General features: G+C 41.5%; 1 protein-coding gene across 4 annotated transcripts in view; it reads left to right on the top strand.

Moving 5' to 3' along the window:
* The window catches only part of LARGE1 (LARGE xylosyl- and glucuronyltransferase 1), a 284069-nt gene extending 266118 nt beyond the window's left edge, over window positions 1–17951 (top strand). For all 4 annotated transcript variants that reach the window (XM_063154402.1, XM_063154401.1, XM_063154400.1 and 1 more), the window contains 3 exons: window positions 5216–5362; window positions 10466–10661; window positions 14830–17951. In XM_063154402.1, coding sequence (XP_063010472.1) covers window positions 5216–5362; window positions 10466–10661; window positions 14830–15027 — 541 coding nt within the window. In that variant the 3' untranslated portion in view covers window positions 15028–17951. The remainder of the gene's footprint in view (window positions 1–5215; window positions 5363–10465; window positions 10662–14829) is intronic.
* Window positions 17952–23332: the final 5381 nt, after the last annotated feature.

Below are 23332 nucleotides of genomic sequence, written 5' to 3'. Positions count from 1 at the left end.
CTCTATTCTTCTGTTAGTGTTGCATAGTGGTACATTTTTTCAGATCAGTGCTGGACACAGTAAGGATGGCAGCTGTTGATACTGGCATTGAGTGCTAGATAAGGAACTTGTTCTCTCATGCTGCTTCACAGTGCACGGATGGGAGCCAGCAATTAAAGGAAGAAGAGAGGAGAGAAGGCAGAATGAAGTACGACCATTTCGTTGAGATATTACAACCATAGAAATATTTCGCATGAGGTGATATTGTATTACAGAACTAAGTGCACTATGGTGGTGCATTGGTGATGTTTCAGAAAAAAGCAGAGATGCTCTCTGAGAGCTGCTGCCTCTGAGACTTTGTGTTACCCTGCCAACCTTTTTTAAGGCCTGTACCACTCAGCTCTGACTGAGAGTCTCTCTTGCCTGGGAATATTGAAGTTGCTAATCTGCTACTACCAGCTTTTTAAAAACTGATTGGATTGGTTTTTTGGTTTTGTTGTTTTTTTGTTTTTTTGTTTTTTTGGTTTTTTTTGCACATGGACTAGATGCTTTTGTAGCTTTTTCTGTAACGATTTTTCTAAGCAAAGTAGCAGGGAGTTGCATTGAGATTATTTAAAATGTGGATACCCTGTGTCTTTCTGCATTGACTGTTCCCACTGCCTCTGCAAATAGCTGATTAGTGCTATCTGTCTGAATGGCAGCAATTGTTTGTTAGAGAGATGTAAAACATTTTTATCCTCATTTCCTCAGAGAGAACAACCATAAACAAATGGAAATAGTGTGGTATTTTGGGCATCACTTTGTACAGAATAAGCCAGGAAAGTCCTACTCACTGAAAGTTTGCTGATTTACATATATTGCATCTTATGTCTCTGCAGATAATATATTCTCGAAAAGAAAGAAATTTCAAAAAATATTTTCAACTTATTTTGAAGGTGTCATATGATAAAGGTTGCAACCAGTTTTGAAGCAGAAGCTGATGGAGCTGATGGTTACCTATCCCTTTGTTTATCTGTTGCTTTGCACTTAGATTTGTGCTAATTGAGCTTTTTCATAGCTGCTAAGTAAAACCATTTCAATGTTTTTATCTCCATCAAACACCCTTTTAGTCCTGCTTTAGTCTTCTGTGAAGTACAGAAGGAAATGTATCATTTAAAGATCTCCTGTTTACCAGTAGTTACTGAGGTCACCTTGTCAGTGGCCCAGAGGTAAAGGCTTCTTCTGGTTGCTGCAAGTAAGGTGCTTGGGTCATCCTACAGTGACTTGTAACACAGAACAGTGAGACAGGCTGCTTATCTACAGCTGTCACAGCTAGCATTGAAGTTCTTTCCTAACACATTTGTGTAAAATGTGCCCTTGGCTTCCAGTGACACATTTAGCATGAATTGGGACCCAGCATCCCAGCTCCATCCATGGGTTTTGTATCTGTCCCCTACATCATGAGTTGTGAAGTAGTTCTGCTTATTTTTCAGCATCTCAGCTAGGGAGATAGTTCAGATTGTGTCTATTGGGGTTTTTGTTTTGGTTGCCTTTGTAGTCCATGAATTCGTGTCTTCTGCAGAGAGGAAGAGCATTCAAATGAATTAAACAGTGGTTGGCAACTCTCCAGTTCTGACCACAAGCTTAATGACTGACATATTTGTAACTTGCAACCAGCTACTTTCCAAATCCTGATGATGGACTCTTTTTTTTTCTGAGTGTAGTGCTTTAGGATTAAGTTGCTAGCTTTTCGCTGTCTGAGCTTCTCTATCCTCCAAAAATGGGAATGATCTTGCTATCTACTAATATGAGGATGAGAATTCTGTGTTAATTTTGAAAATAACAATGCAGATGAGAAGACTGATATCAGCATGCTGGAGTTCATTCAGCTGTGAGGAGACTCTTGTGATTTAGGATTCATTTCTTCACTGCTTTGTGAAAAATATTGTTGATTAGATTTAAAGTTTAACCCAACCTTCACTGTGTCAGAATGACACACATAGGTCTGAACACAAAGATAGCTGGGAAATGGTTTCCTGGACAACACTAGCACAAAGAGAGCTAGCTCTTCATAGTCATAAATCCTTATTTTGGGGTTTTGGGGAAAAGGATAAGAAAGGAAAGTGGATACTGAATCAATACTACTGTATCCAAAAAACCAGTCCTCATCAGGATAGTGCAAGAATTACCTAGTTTACCCAGTGCTAGCTTGCAAAGTAAGGAAATGTATTCCCTACGCTATATTCCAGATATCTGGCAGCATCAACAAAATTTTCTTATTCCCAAATGGTAACAGAACCAGCCAACCAACAAATAGCACCTCCACTCAAAACAGGAGAAAAAGTCATCCAACAGAAAAATGAAAAGGTAGATTTGCTTCCAGTAGGAAGAAGTTAGAATTTCAGCTGATTGTCCAAGGAGCAGACCCTAGCCAAGTTATGAGAAGAAAATGGAAGGTGTTTTTTTCTCTGCCATTATCACAGTTTAAATGGCTTCTGTTGTCCTTTGTCTCTGAAGTTCAACATCTGGATGTCAGCAGTGATTTCTTCTTCCCTTTGCATCAGTCTTTTATGTCACAGAGTCCACCTCAAGGGCAGGTGATTCTACTCAGAGATCAGTGCTGCTGGGCTTCTTGTCTGTGTGCCTCAACTCCCAGCTTCATTTTGGAGAGCCCTCCACTTTGACCTTACCACCTGCACTGGTTGTGGCTGAGCTGGAGGTCTTTCCCCATGTGATGGTAGCATCCCTCACAGTGCTGTGCTTTGCCTTGGTAGCTGGAAAGGTGCTGATGACACACCAGTGTTTTGGCTACTGCTGAGCAGTGCGGGCACAGCATCAGTGCTGCCTCTCCATCATTCTGCCCCCCATCTGGGAGTGGGCAAGATCTTGGGAGGGGACACAACTAATACAGCTGAGCCAAACTGAACAGAGAGAATCCATGCCAAATGGTGTCAGCTCAGATAGATACAAAAGCTGAGAAAAGGAGGAGGAAGGCAGGACATTTGTTATTTAGAATGTTTGCCTTCTGCAACAACCATTATGTGCTGAAGCCCTGCTTCCCAAAGTGGCCAGACATCACTTGATGGAAAGGAGAAAATAAAATCTTCATTTCTCTCTTTGTTGGTGCATACTCAGCCTTTTGGTTTTGTTTTAGCAAACTGCCTTCTCAACATACAAGTTGTTTTCCATCTTTTTTTCTCTCCCATACCCAGCAGAGGAGGAGGGCTGAGAGCAGTTTGGTGGGCACTTGATGTCCAGCCAAGGTCAACCGACCATACCAACATGCACCTCATGAAATATTTCATGCATCTCTTGAAAATATTTCTGCAGAGAATATCCTGCTATTTTTTTTTTCACTTTGGAAGTATCTCCACATCTCTGTGGTTGCCTGAACGCACCTCAAGTATCTTGCTTCCAGACCTCTGTTTCTCTTTACTTACCTCACTCTTCATGTTGATCTCTGTCACTGCAAGTGACTTCAGGCTGTTCTGTCAGTTTTTTCCCTCTGCTTTTTGATTTCTTCATGAAGGCACATTTATTCCGTCTAATAGTTCAGGCATTGACAACTGTATGAAATTTGGAGGTGACAGGAGCAGCAGAGTATGTGCAGAAAGGATCGCTGGTATCAACAGCATTTTTGTGGTTATATCCCATATCTTAGAGAATAAGTCACATTCAGCACTAGATTCATCACAAGTTGCTCTGTCTGACAGTTTCTGCTGTTACTTGTGCTTGATACCTGTGCCTGCTGAAGCTCTGGTCAGCTTCAGATTGTAAACTTTGGTGGGCAGGATTGCTTCCTACTCTTGGACAGTGCAAGCACAGCAAGGCCTTGAATTTTGCCTGGGCCTTTTGAGCTGTCCATAAAACAAAGTTATAGTAACAGCCATAAATGGAAGCTGCTGTTCCCTTGCAGAGCCCAAAGGATGAGCATCACTACAAATGTTACCTGCTCCTTCCTAGAACTGAATCCCTAAAACTGTACTGCTCAAGGCTGATAGATTGCACAGACACCAGAAAGACTTAGATTTTGGTAAAGAAACTGTATTAGTATCCCCTGCTTTCAGAAGTGTGAAAGGGAAGAAACATTTAAAAGCATCATAAAGACTGTATACTGGCACTGCTTAACAACTTTGGAAGGTCACAACTGCTGGTTGTGAAGGATGTGTCTATTGACATGCAGGTATCTTGGCCTCCAGTGATGGTGAGGGAGAAGCTACAAGAAGAAAGTAAAAAACTATTTATGATAAGATGCTGTTAAAATCCTTCATTTGTGAAAAGTTAACTGGAATGTGTCAGGGGCTCTTTAAACAATGCAAACTTTGCAGTAAGGAGCTGAGAACAGATTGCTTAATATAGAACAGGCCTATAGGGTGGTATGAATTTCCTAAAATTCAGATTTTATGAAGTAGTTGTGCTCATCTTCATTTTCTGTGACAGCAGTATAAATGAATTCTAGGTATTCTGGGCTTAGAAAAATTGTTTGTTTGGTTCTTCTGTTATTAGGACAGTGATCCCAATTCCTTCAACTTAAAAGGCTGTAGAGAGTTTGCTGCTTGTCAACATTCTCCTTGATTGCTTGTTGCAGTAACATAAAAGTCAGGACAGTGAATCCTGTTAAAGGGAACTGACTTTGACAGGGAGAGAGAGGCATATTTCTGGTATGAAATATGGAGATAATGAAATAAAAATTGAGACAGGGTTATTTCTAATGACAGGTATAGTAAGATTCAGTTGGGGGATGGAAAAGTACCTTCTTTTTCTTCGAATTTTAGTTTGTTAGAAAAAAATAGGCTGAACACCTCCGGCAGGCAGGATGAGAGATTGCTAAGCTGCTCCTCTGCTGCAACAGTCATCCCAAGGCCCCTGCCTGGAAAAGAGCCCTGTGTGAAATACATATGTGCACACACACTCACACACCAAAACAGTCTGTGCCCTGAACAACTTGCAGCAAAAAGAAGGAAAAAGAGAGGCATCCCAGTCCATTCAAGTGTAGAGCACTTCTCTGCTGCCAGCAGTCTGATCAGCATTGGTCAGTCAAACACACAAGCTCATTTGGAATTCTGTTGCTCTCCCTGCTCTTAGAGCAGCAAACCAAAAGGAGAAGAAAATTTGAAGCACCTGTAGGAAAAGATATGGGCCATAGTTACATTTATAGTATCCTAACTACCCATTTTTTGCACTTTATCTTGAAAAGCTCAGTGATTTGCTCATTTGAAAATTTTCCTGTTTTTATTCGTTGTTTCTCTTTTGCCAGGAAGTCTGTCATCCAGCTAGACCTAGCTAACACCAAGAAAGCTCTGATTGTACCTGCCTTTGAGACCCTGCGCTACCGCCTCTCCTTCCCCAAGTCAAAAGCAGAGCTGTTATCTATGTTGGACATGGGAACCCTCTTTACATTCAGGTAATGGAAAGTACTCTTTAACCTGTGGTAATTACATCTGGTTTTTATGTTCTTCTGAATATTTGGTTCTTCTCTTTCACTGTCAGCTGCATTAAGAAAACTCATTGGAATTTTTTTCCCTATTCAAAGAGAGGCAGTGAACAGAACCATGTGGATATATTCTGTCTATAAGCTCAGCATTTTATCTTGTATTACAGTCCTCTACTGAAGGACTTCAGTTGTTAAATCGAATTTGTTTTATTTTCATCATTTTTTATTGCACTACAAAAAATCAAGCGTGACCATTACACTCAAGTGCGTGTAATTTACTTTTTGGCTGCCAAATACTATCTGTGTAGCTGTGTCTTCTCATGTGACCAAAAGTAATGTATCTCTGCCCATTGGTTCTCTTCCTTACTGGAAAAACAAACACAGGCTTGTCTTATGCTCTTTTAAAGCGTGAAACAGCTGCTTAAATACCTAGAGTTCCTCCGTGCAGAGGTAAGAGAGTACTCTGACTAGAGGCTAAGAAGCAAAGAACACCTAAATTTGGAACTCCTCTCTGAAGCAGACTTCTTTTGTGGCTGTGAACAAGTCACTTCTATTACCTGCCAGACTCCTCAGTTTTAAAATGCAGCTAGCAGGGGTTAACCATCTCTTGGGTGTGTGTGGTAAGGTCTGATTAGCAGACATTTGTAAAGCATCTCAGCAATGGGAAGAGTACAATATGGCCTTATGATGTTGCACAGAGAGGGGGCTTAGGAGACTTGCGTTCTCTTCTCAGCTCCACTGCTCCCCTGCTGAGAGGTGCTACACGAATCACTTTGCTTTCTTACATCTCTGTTCCCCTTCTCTGAAATACAGGTAACAATGTTCACCTCTCCTTTTTGCAGTATTTTGAGATCTGAGATAAAAGCTAGGCATTATCCATGGCTGGAGGAGCTCCATATCATACCCCTCTCATCCTTCTCTTACTTTAGAGCTTTCCTCACACTTTTCTCATTCCCTATATTACACACCTCTCTCATTGCAGCAGCCACCCTTCCCTCATGTGGTTGCATGCACATACCATAGCAGACAGCCTGTGTGAGTCTGAAAAACATAATTCTGATCAGTGTCAGAATTCTACCAGTAACTGCCTTGAAACAGAAACTTGAGGTGACTGAGAGAGGCATGCCTCTGGAAAGTTACTTAAGGATACTGATAAAGCAAGTACTTTTCCCTCTGCCATCATTCTTTAACATACAAAAGACATAAAAATTAACAAGAGATCTGATAAAAAATAGTTTCCTCTTCCATAGTTGAGAGAAAAAGTCTTTCCAGTGGAAAATAACACCCTCAGGATTTTCAGATGTCAGCAGTCAGCTGCACAGTGGTGGCCTTCCACTACAGATTTCATCTCCAAGCTAAACAGCATGTTGGTGTGTTACATACACAGCTGGATTTGCAAATCCTTTCTCAAGTCTCACTCGGGCAAAAATGTCTTTAACACCAGTGGGAGTTTTTCCAAAGCAAGGTTAAGTAAGACTTGAAGGACATGCAGTCTGTAGCTGGTGTACATATTAATGTAGGATACATTTTACAAATGCTTCCTCAGTTTGTTTTGGCTCATTTCATTGCTCAAATCTGTAGACAGCGACAAAGCATCTGGGCTCTCAGCTCTGGGCTGAGAATTTCCACCTCCACCTTCAAGGTGCTTTAATAATGCTGCAATTTGCTGCTGAGCAGGTGGGAGTGAGCTGGGGAGGACTGGTGTGACAGTGATTGCTGAGAGTGCCTGCAGCATCCCAGTCCCTCACACCACATGGTAGATTACAATCTTTCCCTCACTGAAATTGCTTTTGTCACCTCTTTTTGAAATGGTGACCTTTTCTACCTCTGGGCAGCTAAGAAGTACACAACGGCTCTCAATTACATCCCTCAGTCCGCAGCAGAAGAAAAGAGAAGACAAGTGAGCATCTGTGGCTGGCAAGGTGTGCTGTGTGAAACCCTGTGCCACAGCGGGGGCTCTGTGCCAACTCGCTGGCTCCCTTGGCAGCTGCTGGCTGGGAGTGTGCTCCCGAGGATGTGCCTGCTCAGGGCCTGGCTAGCAGCTGATGGGCACACCCAGGCACAGGGGAAACCACAGCTGGCAGGAGACACATCAGCATAGTGAGAAAACATAAAAACCAACAACTGATTAACTAATTAACTGATTGCATCCACAATCCAGCAAAATGTTGAAGCATCTAGGAACAGAAGTGGGAAAGTTCTTCTTTCACTCATCTCTCTCACTGAAGCGGGAAACTTAGAGGAGGCAGGGAGGAAGACACTCTGAGAAGAATAACTACTTCATTTTACTAACTTTAGCAAAATGGAATTTTATTTTAAATAAAAGCAATCAGGAACACAAGTAAAATGAAGCATTGGATCCAAAGTGGAGGAGGAGGGGATGTGGTGTGTCGCAGTTGTTTTCCATGAACCGTGGGAAAGAAACTCATTGTGATTTTAGGGAGATTGAATTACTTGGTTTGGATTTGTCAAAAATGCGAGCATAGTGAAAAATATGTTGTTCCCAATTTTTGTAAAGTACTCCAGGGATTGTCAGATTGAGTGTGGCCTTAAAATTCAATGTGTATTTAAGTCTTGAGTGAGGAGGGCCTGAACAGAAAATTGCATTTATTCATTTGTCCTGTGAGATGGAATACCAGTATAGACAGTGAACCTCTTCTCACAGTTGCATCACCAATAGTAAAGTCTGTTGGAATGACTCATCCTTTAATGGGAGCTTCCTCTCTGTGGACCTCCACAGAATGGTGTCTGCTTCTCTTTCTTTGCAGTACAGCTCGTGTAATCAGCCATTGACCAAGACCTAGTTCCAGCAGATTATCTGTGTATGAACCCATATATATTGTATGTACATATGTAATCCAATAATGCTCTTACAATTCTTTTAATGTTCTCACAATTAGATTGTTTTCAGTCTAATTACTCCTCCATCACTATTGTGTGTACACCTCATTTGAGCATCCAATATTCATTTACCTCTTTGTCAGGACCTTAGCTGTCCTTTTGCCTTTCTCTTTCCTTCTATTCACATCAATCACTCTGAAGAGGTAAGTAAAAAACTTCTGTTGTTACTTGGTTTTGTACTATCAAATCTACTCCTTCCTTTCTGGGTTTTTTGGTTGGTTTTTTTTTTGTTGTTGTTTGTCTCTGCAACCCCAGTTCCATATTTTCCATTTATTGTCTCTTCCCAATTATTTATTTTGCTCTGCTAGTTGGCTGTCTTGATCCACAGAGGTTATACTTGAGGTGCTATAGGTGCTTACACTGATACTTCCAAAAAGGGTGGAAAGAAATTGAATTCTTTTTATGGTTAGCATCTTGTTACCCCCTGTTTAAATCAGTGGGAGAGTGTTACTAGAATAACAGCAGCATTTGGCTGCTTCTCTGCAGGAATCTCTCAATTAACCAAAGTTTGTACGGGCTTTGAAGATACAAATCACTTCATAAGTGTTTAGCAGTCATTATTATTATTATTATTATCATAATTAATTTCAAAATGCCGGAGGTAGGATTTTAGAAGATACAGCACCCTCCACAATCTTATATAATTTTAAACCCCACATTGTGACTGTTGGGTTGGGGTTTTTTTCCAGCGTAGATAGCTGCACATTCATGACTGGCTAGGTTAGCCACTCATCTCCAAAAGAGGCCAAGAAAAGGGACAGGCTTTTTGGCAATGATTCCAAAGAGCATTAAGGGTTATAAGCATCTTTGTGAATCTGGCACTGCTTGCTAATAATCTCTGGAGAATTATTTCACTGTCACTGTCATTATTTCACTGTTTTTTAATACAAAAGAGTTTTGTTTCTCCTGGTCCCTAAGTGAGATATCTGAGAGTGGTAAAACCTATTTACAGTTTAGAAATGCAGCATACAAAAGACCATACATTACTTGTGACCCCAATGCCATGGTAATAATTCAGTCTTCCTGCACTTCCCCTAAAGAGAGAGTCAGCAAAGATGAACACCTCTGATTCTCCTGTTACAAGCCATGCAAATATGTCCAAAAGAAAACTCCTAGGCTGTGATTTTATATTCCTGTTTTTAGCAATGGCTTACAATGTTTTGAGAATTTTTGGGATTTAAGCATTACATCATGCTGTAACTTTTCAATATTTAATGCTCAAATCCCTTCACTTTTAGCATGTGAGTCATCCCTGTGAATTCAATGTACCTTACTTTACAAATTGGCAGGATATTTGTTTTGTCCCTTCTGTTGCCTATCTATCTCAGTGTTGTAATACAGATACCTGCTATTCCTTTGTTTCATTAATTAATCTGTGACTCTGCAGAAAGAGCTTGTCTCATTGATTTTTGGAAAGTGTTAGAATAAGTGGGCGAGAGAGTCATTGACCCTGGCACTAATGGGGTGCATTCAAGCTGTGCTAGGAGGAGACCTGCTGTGACCTAAACTAGATTAGCCAAATATAAAAGGATCTTCTTCTGTAAATCAAATTGATTACCTTACTGAAGATCCAAGGAGTACTCCCCACAATGTAGAACTTAGAGCAGAAAGCCTTTATGTAATATTTTACTTATTAATGTAATTATGCAGCTTGGTTCCTGCCATAGTAATAACCATAATTAATAACATAGAACATCTCTCCAGAGCTGCACATGTCTCTCATGCAAATTATAAAATTGCCTGTAAAACAGATCGTGAATATCACCATGGTGGGGAAATAGCTAATTTTAGGGACTTTGTCTGAGCTGCAGATTTCTACACCGATTTTAGAGCACCGACCGATGCAGCTGCTTGGTTGCTAGGAATAAGACACAGCCCTTGTAGTGCAGATGAACTGACAGGGTACTGTGTAATGGTTTCTCACATTAGCATGAGGTACTGTTTTCACACTATCCTTCACCAACTAGATGTGTTTAAGCATTGAGCTCCGGGAGGCGTGCTGGAAATAGTCCTAGAAATTGCCTCCGACGCGTCCTGAAAATGATGATGTGAACTGTAAGCTAATGTCCTTATTTTTGAGCATTTCATCTAACAGGTAATATTTTGTTTCCTTGCCAAGATGCTTTCTATCTAATTGCCTCCCCACGCCCCTGCCGTTTATGTCTGTTTCAGGTACCACGTCTGGACGAAAGGGCACGCGCCAACAAATTTTGCCAAGTGGCGAACGGCCACCACTCCCTACCGCGTGGAGTGGGAAGCAGACTTTGAGCCATACGTCGTCGTCAGGAAGGATTGCCCAGAGTATGACAGGCGCTTTGTGGGATTTGGCTGGAACAAAGTAGCTCACATCATGGAACTGGATGCACAGGTGAGGAGGTGACACACGAGTATCTCACTAGGGCTCTGCAGCAGAGTTGTTCCAACCAAGGCTGTGTCCTGTAGGAAGGCGTCACGCTTTGCATCACCAAAGTGTTCATCTGGCCTTACTGAGCTCCTTAATGAGCACTTCTTGAGTTGGGAACACTCTGTTTAATGCTTGTCAAGTATTAAATGAAGAGCTGAGTCTGAGTTCATTTATTTGTCAGTTTTAAGAAATCCATGGTTTTGCAGAGGCACACTCCCTGTAGTGCTTTCCTCCTGACCGAAGCATTGAAGCAGTTGTTGCCAATCCCATCACTTATTAAGGAACATGTAGACCTAGCTGGATTTTTTCCATTAAATTGAGGTTTGTGAGTCCCAAATACTAATTTACAATTCAAAAACTAATCTTCAGTTGAATTCAAGGCAAGCATCTTTAATTTCTGGCTGGAATTGACAGCACATTTCTGCAAAGATGGTCTTTACATTTCCAAAGTCTGGGGCTGTGGTGCTGACTCTAAAGGATCCAGGTACTTGTGCCTTGGGCTACCTGCTTCTTGGATCTGTGACTTGGGATGAAGCTGCTGGGCAGAATTTATAATAATAAGGATGCAGAGAAAGCTCAGGAGTCCCAGACTGGCACCAGAGCTCTCAGAGTTGCCAAGGTCCCTGCTGCCAACCTAAATCTTAGAGGCTGGCAGTGACTATGGCTCCATGGGAGCCCAGTGCTGCTGCTCACTGAAATGGCAGGATTTGCATCACCCTGCTGTTCTTGGATGAGGAGCTACCCACTGTGCTCATCAGTAAGGTCTGGGTCATGGCATTTCTTTTTAGTTTGGGTTTGTTGTAGTTTTTTTCAGTTTGGTTTCAATCCCAGTGTTTGAACTAGTAGCATTTCATGCTAACCAAAAAAATCAGTTTTGGTGATCTTTCTCCTCCTATGATAGCTTCTGCTATCAATCTGGAATAGAGCAGATCCTTCTTTGCTCAAGTCTTACCAGTTTATGTGAAGCAGAGCAGCTCAAGGCTTGGAGCAAGTTAGCGGGAGATTGTGTCTCTGGGGTGTGGGCTACAGTGTATTTGTGTGCAGGCATGTGTGGGAAGGATATTTTCTACTTCTGCTTACAAAACCACATGGTCACCTTGGGCTGGCAGCCACTTGCCCTCTGTTTGCCAAGGTCATTCCCAACAAATTTGTACCTACTTGCATGACAAAAAATTATTACAGACTAGAAAAAACATTTTCCCGTATATTAATGTTAATAATACTTTGCTATAGCACTGTAATTTTCTAGTGCACTTTCCAAGCACTAATTAATTAACCATCAGTTGTGGAGAGTGCCAGGGTAATGGTTTATTATTTGTTAATATGGGTAACAAGGCTTATGTTCCCAGTGGCAGCTCTTATGTAGCATTCAGGATTTAACTCTTCTGTTCAGAGGTTTCTGCTCAGCACAGATTCACACATGGGAAATAGAAACAGTTTTCAAAGTTGATCATAGTGCAATTATTTTAAATGACCATTGGGTTGGAATTAACTCTGGGAAATTGTTCTTCTCACTCTTCCAGCCTTGAGCACAGTATCACATTTAAAAGAAGCTTCCTTTTCCTCTGTAGCAATTTGGATATTGGCAAGTTCTCCCACAAATGAGCCTAGAGGAGACGTGGGATGGCACAGCTACCTCCCCTGTGGCATTCCTTTGCTTTTGGGTGTGCACAGATCAGGTTGCTGCCAGCTGCTAGGCTGGCTTCATTACCAGCAGGCAGAGCAGCTTCTCAGTTATTTCACTGCTCGTCATGACTGCAGTGTCTGTCAAGAGGTCTGTTCCAGATCCCTTTCCAAGAACCTGTGCCACTGGCATCCCTCAGAGCAGGACATGGCATGGAGATAATCATCATTGTTATTCTGGGAGCATGCAGGTGTCCACTGAGCTGGATGCTGTACAAATGCACAGATAATGCTAGTCTCCATCTAAAGAATTTGTAATCTAGGAGCTAGGGACAGAGGTTCCTACAAGTGCATTGCCTTCTCAACAGAGGCTTCCATGCAGTAGGGCGAGGTCATTAGGAACCTTTCCCTACCTTTCCAGTGACTGTGCTAGACTGTAAGTGTCCCATTTTCCAGGACCCTAGCCCAGCATATTTCAAAGGAGATTATTAGCAGTAGACTCACAGTTTTTTGACAGGCTTTATGTGTCTGAAGGCCATTCAGAGGGATGAGAATGCTGCTGTGCTGAAGAGTTAGCACTGCAGAGTGTAGACAGTCCCTGACCTGCAGTATTACAGCCTTGAGATGCAAACAGAGAACAAAGAAAAGGTTGTATGAGGGGAATGCATCTTCCTCTGCAGCTCCAGCCCGTAGTTTTAAGGTTCTTTAGAGTAATTTTCTGTAGTTTGTAGTTTATCAGCTCTCCTCACTCCATGGTGCCAGCCTTTGGTTTCACATTTGGTTCCCCATTAGTCCTAAGCATCTTCCAGGTGCATGAATTCTGCATGTGAGCACCAGATTATTTTGCTCTTGCTATACATTTTTCACCCCAAACAGAATCTCAGAGGACCCCATTCCTGTATATGACAACATTGTAAATTGGCACCAAGATTTACCACTTTAGCACTGTCTGTCAGGGTGCAGGAATTCTTATAAGGAAACAGGAGCTGCATCTGCACTTAGCTGCACATACAGATGAAACACTCAGGTTTATCAGCACACGTGTGTTTTTTTTTCCCATAAATCTCTACTAAAATATTTTGAAGTACTCTGCCTTTCTGCAGCAGATATTCTTTGTCTCTCTACAGAGTTCTAAATCTACAAGTGACTGGGAATTACAAGCCAGGGGGTATTTTGCACCACTTCCTGTAAAGGCAGCATGCTCTGTGGCTGTTCCTTCCCTGGCCAGTTTCTTTTGTTAATGGGTTAATGAGTCCATCCAGCAACAGCGACAGATAGAAACCATGTGAGAAAATAGGAAATTTGACTGTGCAGGCTTCAAAGTTTCTTTATCATTTGCATCCAATACAAATCTGACTTCTTGAAATTCCATATGAAAAAAGTGATTAGGGTACTTCATTTGGCAACAGAATAACAAGGTTCATATCTCTTACCCAGTTCCTTGCAGAAGATACCTGCTTGTTGCATTTACTACACTAGTGAACTTTCAGCTTGTCTAAGAATCAGGCTTTTTTGAGCTTTGCTCTAATCCTCATATATTTACCTGTAAAAATTGAAAGAATCTTACAGGAATAATGGAGACTTAAATCAACCATCATTTTTTCAACAACAAAAATTGTCAAAGGACTTGGTCAGATATAAAGAGAATAAGTGAAGTAGTTTTACAGGAGAAGGAGAGTTAGCACAGTATCTCAAACTTTGTGAGGAAGAACTTAATTTGAGTTAAAATGTCACAAAGCATACGGAATTAGCAGGTTCATTTTCACACATTGCCTATAAATGACACCATATTCTCCCCTTATTTCAGGTTTATAAATAATTTTGGACAGTTTTGTCTCTGTAAGTATCTTAGCATATAGGCAAAGCAACATATGCCATGCAGTTTTGTCTTTGTAAATGTAGCTTATTCCATTATCCCAAGCAAAATAAATTTTAGGGGCAAATCCATGTTTTTGCATGGACACGTAAGACTCTAGCTGTGTACTCACAGCTGTGTTGTTGCAATCACACTGCTGAAAAATCTGTGTGGCAGACATGGCTTCAGGTGTGCCTTTTGTAATATTTCCGCATTATTTGGCTTATATGGGGTAAAATGTTTTAAAATAGCTGGGGTTTTTTTATCATGAGGGTGGAAAACACTGGAGGAGATTATCCAGAGGGGATATGGACCCCACCTTGCTGGAAACATGCAAGGACAGATTGGATGGGGCTCTGGCAACCTGATCTAGTTGAAGATGTCCCTGCTCATTGCAGGGAGGTTGGTCTAGATTGTCTTTAAAGATGCCTTCTAACCCCAAAAATTCTATGATTTTACAAAAAGATTACGTAGATCTTTCAAAAAACCAAGAAAAAGCTACTTGAAAAAACAAAGGCAGTTTGTTTGAGATCTCTGATGGGTTTGTTGTTCCGGAGACACAAACGGCGCCGTTCGGCGCTGGAGCACGTTTGGCTGAGGAGGAGCCGTGTGGGAGGCGGGGATCCCCCTCACAGCCGTGTCTTTGTCCCGCAGGAATACGAGTTCACGGTGCTGCCCAACGCCTACATGATCCACATGCCGCACGCGCCCAGCTTCGACATCACCAAGTTCCGCTCCAACAAGCAATACCGCATCTGTCTCAAGACGCTCAAGGAGGAGTTCCAGCAGGACATGTCGCGCCACTACGGCTTCGCGGCCCTCAAATACCTGACGGCAGAGAACAACAGTTAGCAGCGTGGGGCCCCTGCCTGGCCAACAGGGACACTGAGGCAAGAGCCGCTCAGCGTTTGGGGCCTGGCCTTCGAACTCCAAACTGAGAAATACTTTCTGTTTTTATATCATACTTGGCAGTTCTAACAGTAGAAATTTGAAGTGACATATCTTCAGACGATGCTCGTTCATCCCTTCCCCGACTGCCCCGGCTCTGTCAGCTTCAGCGTTCGTGAGGCGCGTGTGAGCGGGGCCGGCCAGGCGCCCTCTGAGCCACCCAAGGTGGGACTGGGCAGGGGCTGGGATTGCACTCCGCTCTCTTGACTGCAGAGCACAGACAGACCTTCAGAATATAGGATTTCATGTTGCTATTTAATAATTTGACATGCTTTTTATCTGTAAAGGAAGATCTTCGGGTCTCTGTCCTGTGAATTTCAAATCTGCACTACTTTAAAAGGGAACTTTCACCTGTGAACTTTCACAGGGGCCTTGTTAACAATGGATGACCTTGTTAATGCAGGATGAGCCAAAGGTCTGAATTAGCCTTGAAAACACAGGGGACACTTGTACAATACTGCACTCCTGAGAAGGTGTGTTACTGGCTCAGTTGTATACATTATATCAGTTGATCTTTTTTTTCTCAAATTAATTGTTTTATCAGGAAAATCCCCTATATCCCACCCTGCCTTGGCCCCAGTCCTAAATGCTGCTCCTTTCCTTGCCAAGGAAATATCTCCCTTGTGTTTCTTTGCCATCTTCTGTTTTGGTGGTCCAGTAAAGAAGATCAGTTGCTCTGCCAGAAAGTGAACAGAACTTGTCAGTTTAAAGTCTGTTTTCATCAGAGCAACTTGTTCTCATGTGTCTCATAAGATAAAGGGCCTGGCTCTAACCCTTTATCTCTTTTAGGCAGGAATTGGATTTTACCTGTAAGGCACATTGTACCAGGGGAATACTGATTTGTAGGCTCATTTCAATGCTGCCCATCCATGAAGGCTCTGGGCCTTAGGCTTTAAGTGGACTTCTTTGCTGAACAGTGAATATAAACGAGTAAAAGGCAACTAGTAGCCTTGGTGCTCTCCTGCTGCCTGCCGCAAGGTCTCAGAACTACTTCGTTAAAGGAGTTTATAATTAAAAGGAGCAGAACTGTTAGGAATAAACTCCCCATTGGACGGGGAGAAAAGAATGTGTTGGGAATCTGAGTGAGTGTTTGCTTGAACGTGGACTGGTCAAGTTCACAACATCGGTACACACCAGAATTTGCTGGAGGGCGAACAGGAACCTAACAAGCAAAATGCAGAAAACAAGACATTGGACTTTTTGCCATTTTCTTTATCTTCAGTATTAATGTTGTGTTTACATGGGAGGAAGAGATGAGGTGCACTACCCCTTTCAGGGCTATTTGTAATTTCTGTTGCAATGTTAATAGAGAAAGCAGAAACAACTCAGTGAGAAATGTGTCTGTCTCCCTGCCCCAAACCCCAAACAACCACATGTACCAATACCACTGCCTGAGCTGGGAAATGGATCCATATTGCGTTCTGCTCACGTTTTTCCATTTTGCTTTTCAGCCACTGGACCTTCTACTTTCTTCCCCACCTCATCCCTCTAGAGCTTGGTTTTATTTCTAACCTGACATTTTGTGAGAGATTTCTGATACGGTGGAAACCACGCAGTTAAACCAGACATTTAAACTACAAATATCAGTTCATCATTCTGTGTATATATAAGAAAAGCCAAAAAAGGCAATGTCTTTGACAAGAAATAAAAAGGGGCGGGAGGCTCTGTGTAGTTTTCACTTTTTCCCCTGGGAGTGTTGGCTGCATAAGAATATATCTCTGCATAATTTTCCAAAGAGCTTTTTTCTCTGTTCTTAATGGCTTTATGTAAAGATTTACATAAAAAGCTGGAGAGAGCTGGGAAGAAGTGATATTAGTGCTCAGTGCTGGCCAAGATACGTTCTTTTAAAAACATCAAAGTCTTAACTCCCCAAGTCCTGTATTACGATTAAATGCAGAGGTCATTGTACTGATTGAGAATGAGAAGAACCCTGCAGCACAGGGACTGTTGATTAGCCAGTGTGCAGAAAGATCCCAAAAGCTGATCTAAGAGAGGCTACCATTCATTGTACCTACAAGAAATCTCCAGTCAGAGCTTCAGTGTGGCCACCATTATGTTCCATATGCATTCCAGATGTACATTTCTCCTTGGCTTAACATTGCCCAAGGGTAGGCTGGATTGCCCTACAGCAGCATAACCATTATTTGGCTGCTCCATTATAAGCATTCTTCTCATTATTCTCTTCTCAGTGGTGAAGGATGGGGGAGCAAGGAGGTAATGATTTGCTACTTGCCTGTAGGTTGAGTCTTGGGACCTCCTGGGTAGGCTTAGGTGTGCTGGCTGGTGTAACCAGCTCAGAGATTGGTAGTAGGTACAAAGAGTCCCTTTTTTTTGTCCTTATAGACACTGTACTGACTTGTATCTGTCATGTCATATTTGTTTCTGTGCTTCATAATTTGAGAGGTATGGGTCTTGGGGGTTTTTTAGCACATTTCAAACAATTTACCTGATGGCAAGTTAGGACTGCATATCTGTCTGTAACTGACAGGGCTCCTCCAACACCATGAAAAACTCCACCACCGACAACAAAAAAAATTCCCAACTCAGTTATAACACTGGCTGTCTTCCAGTCCTCTGCTGTAGTAAGTATTTGCTAGGAACTTTGTTACTTAATTCTCAGTTTTCTCCTGAAATCTTCCAGAAGTAGCAGATAAACCTGGTAACGTAATGCATTTGATTTATTGATTTGTTCCAGCAACTTCTCTCTTGAGTCTTCAATCTATGACCTCTCCTTATCTTTGATATTTGGAAAGTGTGAGTCTCTCGTTTAGATACCACTCCAGCACCCTCTCAGTGAAGACTGATGCAAATAAATCATTTAGATTCTTGGCAATGTCTTTATTGTCTTTAATTGTTTCTTCTACTTGTTTGGGGTGGCCTTCCCATTATCTCCACTTTCTGCTTTTGGTGTACTGAGCAAATGTTCATTTTCAGTTTTAACTTCCTACTGTTTGCTCTTCAGATTCCCTCTTAGCTTTCTCAAACTTCATCTTAACTGTTACATACCTTCCTTTCAGCTTTACACAGTTTTATTTCCATTCTCTGAAAGTTTCCTATTTGGCCTGAATAACTTCTAAAATTACCCATTTAGTCATATCAACATTTCCTTGTCATTGTCTTCCATTCATCCAAGGGGTACCATACTCCATGGCTGTCTTATCAGAGCCCTTTCTATTTTAATCTGAGGATTTCAGCTTTTCTAGTCCATTTTTTAGAGCCATTGATTCTTTAAAAAGAAAATAATGTTTTTGTTTTTTAAATTTACCTTGAATGTCACCCTACTAGGTTTTGAGGGTATTTTCCTCTTCACTTTCCTAAATGTGAAATTTTTCTAATTTCCTAATTAGGGGATCAGAAATAAAGTATTACAGAAATTGGGCTCTGTATCTCCCTTCTGTATCTCCCTTTTCCCTCTCCACTACAAAACATTGACATTTAGGAGTCATTGTAAACTTTTCAAATCCCAAAGCCAGAACTGTGCATTTTCCAGCACCTTTTGACATCCCACCACTATCAGACATAATTATTATTCCAAATAATAACCTGCTGCCTGGCACCTAGTCCTCCTGTTTTTGTTTTCATGCTTCTTCCTGTGATGTAACAGGCTCTGCAAGCGCAAGTTTTGGATTAAACACTTAATTGATACCTTATCATACCCTTATGATATGTTTCCATGACTTTTCTCTGTTGTCACAGTAGATATATCTATGTATAGAGATATATACACACATCTTCAAAAGTTTGGCTGTAGTTTCCATCATATCACTTCCTCTCAAAGGATCATCTACCATTTGCCTACACAGAAAATGTCTCTGTTTATCTGGGATAGTTCTTAGTATCTATCAGGTTTTTTCCCAAGTCCTAGCTGTAGTAATTCCTTTCAGCCTTGCTAGTTTTCCTATGTAAACAATCTGGTCCCACTTCATAATTTGCTATTTTTATTTTTTCTGTTTGTAATCGTTATCCTGGATGCCATGGCATAAAGGAACCAGCAGCTGTACATGCAGTTCCATTGCCTTAGTTAGACTGAATCTGACATATGCTCCCATTACTCCTAAAGTACTGATTTTTTACCTGGTTGGCTTCATGTGGTTTGTTGGTAAATTGTAAGCTGCGTTTTTCTTTTACTGCAACAAGCAGAGGCACTTTGTAGTGTTATTTGCAGTAGCTGTGGCAGCAGAGTAAGCCCTGTGTTAGAGGGAAAAGCACAAAAACCTCATCAAAACTGTAGCTGCTGTTTCTCTCCACAGGGGAAAATAAGGCCCTAGCACAGCTGAACAGTTTTATAAATACCCTGCACAAAGCACATTGCACATCATTTTCTGGTAGGTATAATCATACATCGTCCAATTAAATATGAAAAATACATTTTTAATGTTCTCATTTTTATGTGCAGCTCTACCCAGAAGATAATGCATTTCCTTCTCTGTCTTGCCAGTTTCCCCCATTACTCCAGCCTGCCTAATAGCCCCATCTGTTTTCAGCTGAGAAAGATTAATGGCCAGAAGCACTGGGAGTCCTGGCAAATCAGCAGAGATATTACTCTTAGGCATTGCTCAGGACATTCCCTCCTGCTCTGCCAGATACTGTATGGGTGTTCCTCAGGTTTCAGGGCAGCAGCAGCAGAACACAGGAAGCTCAGCAAGTGGGGTGAGTGTCATTATTTATGAACTTCAACCAGGTCTAACACTTTCAGTGGTGGGAGTGCGAGAAAGAGAATGTATCATTGTTAGCTCAAAACATATTTCAATATTAGGGGAAAAAAAAGCAGCTAAGTTTTTGCAACTCCACTAGGTGAAACTAGAACAAATAAGTCGCTAGTAGAAAATGCCAGCCAATAATCAGGTATTTCCACTGCAGCACTGAAAATGTAGAAGGATTGATAGCTCAATGAAATAATTTTTACATCTGAGGATTAGTAATTAATAATGCATATTTAGATGGTGTGTTTACATCCAAACACTTAGGTGTATTGTGGATTATTTGAAGATTGTATATTGTTTCACGAAATGAAATTGCTTGGAAGAGCTGCTGGCTGTGCACAGCAAATAATTGCTCAGAAAATGCTTACAAACCTGGATTTAGAAAAATCTTGCTTTTATAAGAGTTTGGTTTTATGAGTAGTTATACACTCCCAGAACAGAACATAAAGTCCTTGAGAATTTCAAAAGGAGCTGTGTATGTGTCAGTTGCCTGGAACATTTTCCTCTTACCCTTACTTGGGATTTGGAGTTTGTTTACAGAGAAGAATTATGATGTTGAGTTGAAAAAAATAATCTGGGAATTAGAAAGCCAGCCAAATATTTATTTATGTGGTCGTTCATATGAACATATTTGTCCAGACGTGTTAGTGGCTACTCCAGTGGAAGTGTTAGGTCCCTGAAAGTGTCAGGATGCAAACAATCTGAACTCAGGCTTAGATTTTAGTATCTGGTCAGTCATTGTGTGTGGCTTCTCCTCAAATGGTAAGAGCAGCTTGCTGACTTCTAGCACATTTCTATTTCTGTAGGGTTAAAATGTCTTAAATCTCTGCAGCATGAATTTGTGGAAGTCACTGCACAGGTAGGAAAGGCTGCATTTGAGAGCTCCATGGTCCACTGCCACAAGACACAAAATTTTATTCCCAAAGAAACAGTTCTGACCTGAGGGTAATTCTCTAACCAGGGATTTAGACACCCTTACCAGGTATGTTCAAGAAGAGCTCCCTAAACATATTAGGCCAGGTAATTCAAGCCAAGCTTAGCCTATTTCTGAGTATTATGGCAACATAATTGAGACTCAGTGGAGGTGTGAATTTTCAGCATTAACAATTACATCACAAGTCTTGTGATAAGGCTACAAATTCAATCACATGAAAGTTAGAAGATCTGAAATTTCAAATTGGTGGTGGTGTTGGTGATTTGCTCATAAAACTTGTATCTGTCCCCTCTCACATATATAGTAGGATGTAGTCTGTGCACAATTCTTCATTCAGGTTTTTTTGAGGGAGTTATCTTTCTTTCTTTGCAGAGAATGCATAATATTTGGGCAAATGAAGCAGCTGGGTGTATGATACTCCTTTTTACTTCTTCTTTCATTGAGGTTTTCATAATGTGATAGCAGTCTTGATTTTGAGCAAAGACAGACTTTTTTTCTTTCCCCAAAGGATAGGTATAAACTGATTTAGGAAAATCAATTATCCCCCTGCTCTCAGAGCAGAACACCTGCAGTTCTGTTCTGCAGGCTTTTCTCATGTGGAGGGGATCCTATGAAGCTGATGGAAATCACACATTCAGAGGCCTTGTAGCACTCACCCCCAGGCTACAAATCCTAACAGCTGAACTTGCAAGAGTGATGAATCCCAGCTCTGTCCAAGCATGTCTGCTCCATCACTGGGACCACTCTAAGGACTATGAGCAGTCTGTCAGGTAAGCAAAGAAATATGAAGTAAATAATTGCAGGTGGGGATATGATGGGTTTGTTTTAAGTAGCCAGATTTTCAGAGGAATGAGGAAGACATAAGCATTTTGAAGTCCCAGAAGATCTGTTCATAGGATGTGTGGGCTGGACTAACCCCATTCTGGATTTGTATCATTTCTCAACAAACACTGGCCAATGCATCCCACCTTCAGTAAATTCTATGGATTGTAAAATTCTTGAAAGCACTGACAGTAAACCATTCACAGCTCAAAGATACTTAATTTGTTCCAATTCTTTGGATTCCCACACTGATCCTTTGGTGCCCTTAAGTAAAAGGAAAAAAAGAATAAAGATAATAGAAGCTTGATAACAGTAGGAGTCTCAGCTATCCAGCTGTTCTTAAATTGTCAGCACTGAGGTCAATGTTTGGGGCAAAGCTAGAGTTAGTGAGGTTCATAGAATTTCTTCTTTTGATCTGCCTGTGGAACTCTTGTTCCAGCAGCGCTCTCCAGTGATGCTATAAGGGAAGGAAGAGCTGTCCAATGCAGATTGATCCGTGAACTCTTCATCCAGTCAGACCTCACCATCAGCAGCAGGAAGGAAGGGGCACCACCACCTGGGACTGTTTGTAGATGGCAATAGCGAGTTCAGTATGAAATCTCTTATTCTGATGACAGATTTCACCAAGCTCTTCTGCATTTTTCATGTACACTTGCTGTGAGTGACAGAGGCGCCTTGGGGTGAGGAAAGGATGGGACTCAGCAGTTGGCTGGTCTAGAATGAGAACAAGAGATGTGCATATTTTCCCTTGACACCTTGCTCAGTGTTTATTAATTATATTAGCACCAATTAATCCAGCTGACCTGAGACTCAGTGTTCAGGCCAGGCAGTAAGCTTCTGCCGTGTTGACAAAAGAGACAGATAAGCAAAATTATGTTTTCCGTCCATAACATCAATGAATATTTCCATACAGGTTCAAATGGCTCACAGAGAGTTTACATCTTGTATTTTTCACTGTTAAGTCTTCTTCAAAGAACAGCAACGGCAATTTAAAAAAATAAAAAGCTATTGAGTTCTGTAAAGACCCACAAGGATTGACATTCACAGAGTCATCAATATAAAATATCCACCAAGTTAACCTTCCAGCTTCTGTCATAAATGCAGAGAATACAGGCACTATCATCATCTTTCTCTTTACGCTTCATAGAGCCAAAAAGAAACACATGTACTAAAGAACAACTCTGAATCACATCACCCAAGACACAAATATTTTCTAAATTTTAGTGCTTTCTTTTCCATTTTCATAAGTGAAATTAAAAGTTTGCAAAATATTTTCATTAATGTTATTCAATTTAGATATTTATATTCAAAGTTGAACGTGAGCCAGCAGTGCCCTGGCAGCCAGGAGGGCCAGGCCTGTCCTGGGGGGCATCAGGCACAGCACAGCCAGCCAGGCCAGGGAGGGACTGTCCTGCTCTGCTCTGCCTCACCTCCAGGGCTGGGGCCAGGCTTGGGAGCCACAGTATAATAAAGATCCAGAAAGATGCTGAAGGGTTTAGAGGGAAGCCAGAGGAGGTGCCTGAGATAATTTGGCTTTTTCAGCCTGGAAAAGAAGGAACTTGGGGGGAGACCTCACTGCAATTAAAACTTCAGGATGAGGGAAAGAGGAGGGGCAGACCCTGATCTCTTCTCTCTGGTGACCAGTGACAGAACCTGAGGGAATGGCCTTAACTTGTGTCAGGGGAGGTTTAGGTTTGATATCAGGAAAAGTTCTTCACCCAGGGGGTGTTTGGGCACTGGAACAGGCTCC

Source organism: Melospiza melodia, chromosome 4 (assembly GCF_035770615.1).
Source record: "Melospiza melodia melodia isolate bMelMel2 chromosome 4, bMelMel2.pri, whole genome shotgun sequence".
Lineage (NCBI taxonomy): Eukaryota > Metazoa > Chordata > Aves > Passeriformes > Passerellidae > Melospiza > Melospiza melodia.
The sequence above is the reverse complement of the archived record's forward strand: the minus strand, read 5'-3'. Positions and strand labels throughout refer to the sequence as shown.